Source organism: Coniosporium apollinis (assembly GCF_000281105.1).
Source record: "Coniosporium apollinis CBS 100218 chromosome Unknown supercont1.1, whole genome shotgun sequence".
In the NCBI taxonomy this organism is placed as follows: Eukaryota; Fungi; Ascomycota; class Dothideomycetes; genus Coniosporium; species Coniosporium apollinis.
The window spans coordinates 386,041-394,047 of record NW_006913263.1 but is presented as its reverse complement, the minus strand read 5'-3'; the positions used below and the strand labels follow the sequence as shown (position 1 = coordinate 394,047).

At 56.6% G+C, this 8,007-nt stretch overlaps 4 protein-coding genes across 4 annotated transcripts; 1 reads left to right on the top strand and 3 right to left on the bottom strand.

Annotated features, from left to right (window-relative positions):
* Positions 1 to 689: 689 nt before the first annotated feature.
* W97_00135 (uncharacterized protein) lies at positions 690 to 1,748 on the top strand (the record flags this gene model as incomplete). Its single annotated transcript, XM_007778052.1, has 1 exon — positions 690 to 1,748. The coding sequence occupies one exon, from the start codon at positions 690 to 692 to the stop codon at positions 1,746 to 1,748; it is 1,059 nt and encodes a 352-aa protein (XP_007776242.1).
* Positions 1,749 to 1,881: 133 nt separating this feature from the next.
* On the bottom strand, positions 1,882 to 2,898 carry W97_00134 (uncharacterized protein; the record flags this gene model as incomplete). The annotated part of the gene is made up of 3 exons (XM_007778051.1): positions 1,882 to 2,449; positions 2,513 to 2,770; positions 2,825 to 2,898. The coding sequence occupies 3 exons, from the start codon at positions 2,896 to 2,898 to the stop codon at positions 1,882 to 1,884; spliced, it is 900 nt and encodes a 299-aa protein (XP_007776241.1).
* Positions 2,899 to 3,587: 689 nt separating this feature from the next.
* W97_00133 (uncharacterized protein) lies at positions 3,588 to 4,430 on the bottom strand (the record flags this gene model as incomplete). Its single annotated transcript, XM_007778050.1, has 1 exon — positions 3,588 to 4,430. One exon carries the CDS (start codon positions 4,428 to 4,430, stop codon positions 3,588 to 3,590), a length of 843 nt encoding a protein of 280 aa, XP_007776240.1.
* Positions 4,431 to 6,113: 1,683 nt separating this feature from the next.
* W97_00132 (uncharacterized protein) lies at positions 6,114 to 7,364 on the bottom strand (the record flags this gene model as incomplete). Its single annotated transcript, XM_007778049.1, has 3 exons — positions 6,114 to 6,232; positions 6,294 to 7,100; positions 7,226 to 7,364. 3 exons carry the CDS (start codon positions 7,362 to 7,364, stop codon positions 6,114 to 6,116), a joined length of 1,065 nt encoding a protein of 354 aa, XP_007776239.1.
* Positions 7,365 to 8,007: the final 643 nt, after the last annotated feature.

Sequence of the window (8,007 nt, the reverse complement as noted above, 5' to 3'; positions counted from 1 at the left end):
GGGGCGGCGTGGAGCAGCTCAAGGGTGCCGTTGGGAGTGGGGACGGAGAGGCGGGTTATGTGTGGGGGGAGAGGGTAGAGGGGTGGGGTGGTGGGGGCGTGGTATTGGAGGGGGTTGGTGAAGAGGGACATTGTGATGAGATAAGAGTTCTGAATGATGTTTTCGTGGTATGGGGGTTGCTTGTGTTCCTCAAACGACTTTGACTGTTGAGATTTGTGGAAGGATTTACACTGCTGATGATATATGGACTGAAGTCAGGAAGGAGAGTTGTGCTCTATGTATGCATGTGCATCACCACACGTACTCGCTCGTTCCTACGTGTTCCGTGGGTGCTGTATCCGAACTTCCTCATGCATGTGCTCAGCTGAACGCTGGGCGTAAGGCGCTGCCCGTTTCTGGAAACTAGTTGCGATGAGGCGCTCACGATGCCTGTTCAAACCTCTCCACATCGCGGGAATGCCCTCGGCCGAGCTCTGCATCCGCGACCGCCCTATGCTAGCGTAGCAGATGGGAAGTAACAATGCAACTGTACCTCGAAGTGCTCCCTGTAGTCCATCAACCAAAAATAGCATCCGCCGAAATCCACGCTAAACTACAGAGTGCTATCGATAAGCCCTATCACCACGCCAAGTTTTCTGCACTGCGACTCTAAGGTTCCGTCGCGCAAACTGCACCCACGCATATACGAAATGACGTCCCGCAAAAGAAATGAGTGGCTTGATGCTGGAGAGAGTAATGACGAAGACGCTGGCTATGACTCTGAGGCTGTTGAAGCAAGCAAGGGCGGTGCACTTGGCGGTCGAGCGACCAAACGGCGGAAAGTGGAGAGTGACGAGGAGGGCGATTCGGGAGGGGAGAGTGAGAACGAGGAAAGAGACGAGGAAGAGCAGGCAGGAAACATTCAGACTCGACCCATACGAGACAGCCGCTTCGACACCACCAGCTTCGACGAGAACGACGAGGATGGCGTACCTCACGATTCGGACGACGAGGGGGAAGATATCGAAGACGACCCCACGATTCCCCAGCCCAGCCAAAGTACCAAGTTAAAACCCCTCACGCCAGCACAGCTCGCAAAAGCCCAAAGAGCCGCAAAGCGCACCGGCGTCATCTACATCTCGCGCATCCCGCCCTTCATGAAGCCCACCACGCTCCGGCGCCTCCTCTCCCCCCACGGCACCATAAACCGGCTCTTCCTAACCCCCGAAGACCCCTCCTCGCACAAATCCCGCATCCGCTCCGGCGGCAACCGCAAGCGCACCTTCACCGACGGCTGGGTCGAGTTCGCCCGCAAGTCCGACGCGAAGCTGGTGGCCGAGATGCTGAACACGCGCACCATTGGCGGCAAGAAGGGCGGGTACTACTACGACGATGTGTGGAATATAAAGTATTTGAAGGGGTTCAAGTGGCACCATTTGACGGAGCAGATCAAGAATGAGAATGCGGAACGCGCGGCGCGGTTGAGGACGGAGATTGCGCGGACGGGGAGGGAGAACAGGCTGTTTTTGCAGGACGTGGAGAGGGCGAAGATGGTGGAGGGGATGGAGGCGAAGAGGAGGGAGAGGGAGAGGGGAAAGGGGGAGGGTGGGCCTGATGAGGCTGCGGGCGAAGCTGCTGCGGTTGAGGATGCACCCAGGAAACGGGAGGTCAGGAGGCATTTTAGGCAGAACGAGGTCAAGGCTAAGAAGCCCAAGGCGAAGACCGAGCAGTCGGAGGAGGTAAAGCGGGTGCTGAGCAAGATCTTTTGATCGTTGGTGTTGTTCGTAGTGGTGACCGACATCATTGTAGGGTCTACCATCAGTGAAGTCAATGCATAGAAGGCATGACTTTATATACAGTACATCCAAGTGCTGCTTTGTAGGTGTTATTGTTGGACTATCTCTAGCCACCAGCACCGTTCGCGCTGTCATGACTCCTCTGCCTGGCTCCTTCGCCATCCCCCAGCAGCGGCGCCCGCTCACCCCGCACCTCATCCCTCCCCTCCGCATCCGCTTTCCTCTTCCTCCACTCCCTAACCTCAAAGCTAATCCCCATAACCAACAACACCCCCTGCAGGCACCCCGTAACCAAATACACCGTCCAAGCGCTCCAGCCCTCCCTCCCCAGCCTCACCGCCAAGCTTGCCGCAAAGACGAAGCTTCCCGGCGTCTGTATGCACATCATCGGAATGCTCAAACTCTTGACAGCCTGCAGCTTCCACGTCGTGTAGATCTGCGGCAGGTACTGTATGCTGGCTAGCACGGAGGCGGAGATGCCGAGGACGTTGGCCCAGAGCTGCAGCATTTCGGGGAAGCGCGCGAGGAGGGTGATGGAGACTAGGAACACGACGAGGAAGTGCAGTATGCTGACGCCGACGACTATGAGGGCGGAGCGGTAGGTTGGTCCCTTTGGGTCATTTTCGGAATCTGCGGCCGAGGGTCTGGGGAAGAAGACGAGGAAGAGGAGCATTCTGTGCCAGCGTCATCAGCTACCCAGCGTCAAGGCAAGAAAGGGCCAGAGGGCGGTATCGCACATCAGGAAGAAGCAGCTCCACTGCACGCCCACCTGCGCAATACCCAGCAGCGCTGCCCCGCACGCGAACGGGCTGATCTCGCGGCAGCATCCCACATCTGTGCGGCTGGTGGGCAGAATCAGGATGTTTGCGATGGCACAGGTGCCGGATGTGGTGCCTAGTAGGACGAAGTAGGGAGAGAGGCCCTCGGAGGAGCGGCGGGCGATGATGCGGTAGTGTTGTGGGAGGTAGGAGACGAGAATGCCGACGAGTATGAAGCTGGAGTGCGGTCAGAGGGCTAGCAGTCAGTTCGGGGAAGCTGCTCGAACCTACATGGAGACGCCGAAGTTCGCGAGACTGGGGTTGGCTAGCTCGTCGCAGCGGGAGGCCAAGTTCGTGAGCTGCATTTTTGTGAGAGCTTCCGAGGCGGTGCGCTACATGGGCAGAAGTGGGGTCTGTATATAGGCTCAACGGAGAGCCATCGTCTCTGAAGCGACGTCCGCTGTCTGCACACGACGCGGCGCGAGAAGCTCATGGCGATCCGGGGAAGCGTGATGGCTGGCGGCTTGGCAGAAACTCACCGCCTGGCTGGCAGGGGATCCTCCGCAAACGTCCCATCGTCGCAGACAGAGTGATCTAAGGGAGGAATTTGTGTACGTTCACATTCACAGTACAGCAGGGGGGACAAACGTGGGACGTACGGAATATGGTGTCTTAATTAAGTGGTGATCGACAGATGGAAGACTTCTTCTACTGGGAAATCTTGTCTGACCACAGCCCCTTCTCGATCCTCGGAGTCAATATCTCTTTGCCAAAGTCATGTATGCTGTAGAGATGAAAGGAATAAAGATGCACTAGAGACCCAACTCGATACGCCGCCCTCGCTCCTCCAGCAGAAAGGGCTCCCAACCCCACGCTAGCCGTAAGCAAAGCTTTTAGCAACATGTATGTGGGAATTAGAGAAAGTCGGCCGAGAATCCCAAAAGTGAGCCTGGGATCTGTGGAATGGCAGCTGCGTAAGCTGCGCAACCTCTGTCTAGACCGTTCTGCTGCGATTACCATGCTCTTCCGATGGGGCTGCGCTGCTTCTTGAGCATCACGGGCCCGGGTCGGTGCACGCCTCGTCGATATCACCCTTCCCATCCCAGAAGTCGTAGTCTAGTCCCGCAGGGATATCTCTCAAGCTTTCCGTATCAGAATCCGTCCCCGACCTCTTCCGTGATGGGCCTGGTTCAGGACTTCTTGAAGAGCTGTGGGTCAGCGATCTGTGCCCTTCGAGCATGGGGATCGGTGGGCTAGTATTCGGGCTGACGTTCCGTTCCCCCTGGCTAACAGGTTGGCTGTCCAGTTCTGCTCTCTTCTCCTGCAAGGCCTGCGCCAGATCTGGCGCTGCGCGGGTAAGGTAAGTCATGACCTCCTCCGCTCTGGCGTGCTGATAGTCGTGGACTTCCCTCAGGTACTCGACTATGCCGCAATCGGCCTGGTTGCCGGAAATCTTGTCCATGAGATTCGAGAGGATCCCTTTCAGCCTCCACTGGAATTCTTCTTCGGTCTGAGTGATGCGCGCAAGGGCTGTTCGCTGTTTTGCGCTTTCTGTTCGCAGTCGCTCCAGCTCCGTCTTCTGGTCGTTGACCCTGGTATGAAGACGGCTGTTGGTGAAGCTGAGCTCATCGCTTGTCTCTTGTAGCTCATCGACCTTCCTCCTGAGCTTGTTCGATGGCAGACCTCTGTTGTAGCGTTGCTGCTTGTATTCTCTCTTAAATGCCGGGAACCAGCCGTTCTGTATTGTCGGTGGAGTTCCTCCTGCAGTGCCTCCGTTGCCACCAAGATTCGCCGGACCAGCAGCCGCGCTGGCGACTGATGCGGCGGACCTCGCGGACCTTGCAGACCTTGCGGACCTTGCGGACCTTGCGGACCTTGCGGACCTAGGAGCTGGCATGGTGACGGAGCCTCCGGTTTGGCCTGCCAATGACGAGGCCTCCGCACTTCTGGAATCTCTTAACGTTCGGTCCTGTACTCCAAACTTCTCAGGCGGCTTCTCGCTTAGAACGAGGATGAATTAGTGCTCGAGGGTTGATCAGTGGCGACGGTCCGTTCTGTTGAATGGAGTTGGATGTTGCTCTGGGAAGGGAGTTCATTCGTTCTTCGCTGAGACTCAAAGGAGGAGGCTTCTCCGGTTGTGACGCCTGAAGCGACGAGTTCTGTCACCCGCTGTCCAGTTTTCGGCCCCTGACTACGTGACTGAACTGCGGACGAGGTCTTCAAGGATGGCTCCAATGACTGCTGAGTTGTTCGCCGTGTCCGCTTGTGCAGAATGGTTGAGGAGTCCTCGAATGCGTGGAACCTTCAGCTGTCGCTGTTGTTCTAGGATTCTCCTTGAAGTATCCTTTGACGTCAGCGGCCGCGGCCTTGGTACAATGGATAGACCTTCCTGAAGGAAATTTTTCGAGGTGCCTTGGTACTGTGGTTGATGTGAAGGGGTTGTAACAGTGTTACACGCAAGAGACCCCGACACACAGAAGAGCGAGGGCGGAAGAACCGCTATGTGATGATGTTGGGTAGAAGGAAAGGATGAAAGGTCCTCTGTGGAAAAGAAGCTATGAAATGAAGAGGTCAAGAAGAGACGAGAGCCTTCGAACCCCTAGAATAGTCTCAGGCAAGAGAAAGACCGAAAGCCGCTCCGGAGGAAATAGTCCGGAAGTGATGGGAGGAGATAATGAAAGCGACGTTTGAGCGGCCTGGATCATGCCAGGCGCCAGCCCTACGCACAGTGCCCTTTCTTTATATGTCAACAAGTTCACTCTCACTTTCGCCCAACGGACCCGGATCGATGCTCTAGTGGAAATATCCGTCAAATCTAACTCGGGCGGGCATTACCGTTGTGGCATGGTCTTCAGTTCGAATCGCGTTTGTACTTCGCTTTAACACTAATAGTTTCAATCTCCAGCGAAATTTAGAAGCCGCTTAATAAACCTGATGTTCTCTCAGCTGCTTCGGCAGGAGGGGGGTTTCCTCGCGGACGTTCTTCACCCTCGTGGTGGAGGATTATGAGTTTTGCCGTTTCTTTGATGTTTCACTTTTGCGTGGGGGGTGTGCACCATGAGATTGATTCTTGGATTTGTTTTGGAGAAGGGAATAGCATTTGAGTTTGAGCACCGCGCAACGCTGAGGACGACTAGAGATCTTGTGTGCTTGTAGCTGGGTCACAGCCGTCTTGCGTAGATGGAGTAAAGAAACGAGGATCTCTCAGGGGAATAGCGGTGACAATTTCCAATGTTTTCTGCGGATACGTGTAGAAAGCAACATAGAGAACGTCTACTTGCCTAATCTCAAATGGCCTTCGTGCCCGTCTTACCCTCTGGAAAAAACCTAGGACTGACAGACTGCATAGCAGGATGACGGCGTTGTGCTTCAATCAAGTGTGCGTCGCCGTCACGGCATCCATTTCGACTAACATGCGCAGATGCAACCACTTGTCTTGGATGTATCCTCATCCATTCTCTCTCACTGCTAGGCTTGGATTAGCTATGCGTCAATATCACGGCGTCCGTTTGAACCATAAAGCAAGGAGCTTCTATATATCGTGAGAACCACATCTCGTAGTTTGCCCTTCCTAAACGTCTCATCTCCTCCTTCCAAAACTAGCCTTCGAAGTCACGATATCCTGCAACGCCCTCCGGGCCCGCTCGTCCCTCCTATCAAAGACGCCATTGAACCAACTCTTCAGCACCCTCTCCGAATCTGCATCCACGTCAGCAAACCTCCCTCAAACCCCAATCCCACATCCAGCGCCTCAACTTACGCGCATGCCCCTCCGCAAATCCCACCCCCTCACCGCCCTTCTCCCCCACAATTCTCACCGCCTCCTCCAACAACCCACCTCCGACCCCCTTCCCCCTATACCCCGACCTCACCGCCCACGCCCTTACAGCCCCTCTCCCCTTATGCCGCCTCCGTCCGCTCCCCCGCCCCCCACATACCCACCCTAGTACCACCACCCCAACAACCTCCCCGCTCCTCGCCGCCTTCGCAATAATCACCGCATCGCCCCCCAGCCACGCCCAGTCGATCTCCCCGGCCAGCGCCGTGTACCCCGACGTGCACCACCTGAGGCCCACAAGCGCCGCAACGGTCAGCACCGCGAAAGGTAGGCCAAAGAGCGCGAGTGAGCTAGGACAGCGACACAGCGGCCGCGCTACCAGCGCCAGGAGCATGGCGCACGTGCCCAGCACGGCCGGGTGCGACAGCACGGCGAGGAAGGCGATGCGCCGCTGCGTTGCTACGCTGTCGGCCACGAGCTGGAGCGCAGCGGCTCTCTCGGCGTCGGTGGTTGCTGTCGTGTAGACGGTGGCTGGGCCCCGCTTCCCTGCTGAGAGTCCCGCTGAGATTCCTGCGGACAGCCCTAGTAAGGAAGCGCCCAGGTTGTCGGGAGGGAGATCTGTGGAGGAGGCAGCAAAGGCGAAGGCGAGCGGTGAAGGGGGTGGGAGGTGCGTCGAAGAGGAGAGCTCGGTGCTGGCGCGCATGCTGGGAGGGGTGGAGAGGGGAGAGGGGGCGTTGGGGTCGTAGGCGTCGGGGAGGAGGAGGTTGGCGGAGAGGGAGGTTAGGAAGGCTGATCAGAGTATCAGTAGGTGGATTTGGTAGTGCAATGGTAGGGATTGGGAAGGGAGGGTTGTAGTTGGAGAGCAGGGTAGGGTGTGATCTCTGGATATAGAGCGCGAGGAAGACTGAGCTTACTGGCAGAGGTCTTGAAGCCTGGCACGCCGTTCGCAATACTGTTGTGATACGAGTATCCCTCGGCGGAGGGGCAGGCGGTACTTTGTGTCCCATCTATCGGAGCTTGGGGTCTTTCGATGTAAACGGGGCGGCGCACCATAGTAACCCAGTATGGAATTGAAACTCAATCACCTTCCGGAGGCTTGAAGAAAGAGAAGCGACGTCGGGAGCCATGCTCAGTTCTAAGTGATAACCGTGCCGCGTGCTCGTATGCGGGCACTCAGTCGCCAAGCTGGGCCGGATCTGCCGTGCATTAGATAGGGACTATTCGCGCCATAGAGCGGGCGGATGCGCGACGGTTTCATCGTCTGTATCAGACGTGTTGGAGGCGATGGCGATAGCTGTGTAGCAGAGGATTGGTGATTGGAGACATGCAGCTTGGTGTAGGGATAAGCTTACAGCCATGCATAAGGCCGGCATGTGAGCGCATAAGAGAAGCTTACGCATGGCACGTGACTTTGTGGATCTGGTCAGAGAACGGATACTGATTATTTACAAACCACATCTCTTGAGGCACAGTAACAGAGACCGAACTAGAACTCCATGCTCCTCAGCGACCTCCGCGCTGGTACTCTGCCCGCTTCCGTACCGCTCGACAACTGCCGCCCCCACCATGCACGAGACCCTCAAAAACGAACAGCGTCTTGGACAATAACGATGGCATCGACGCACTGGAAACATGCTATCCGTCGCCTGTGTACCGTCATTAGTCGCAAGACTCAACTGAATTATCCAACTCAACC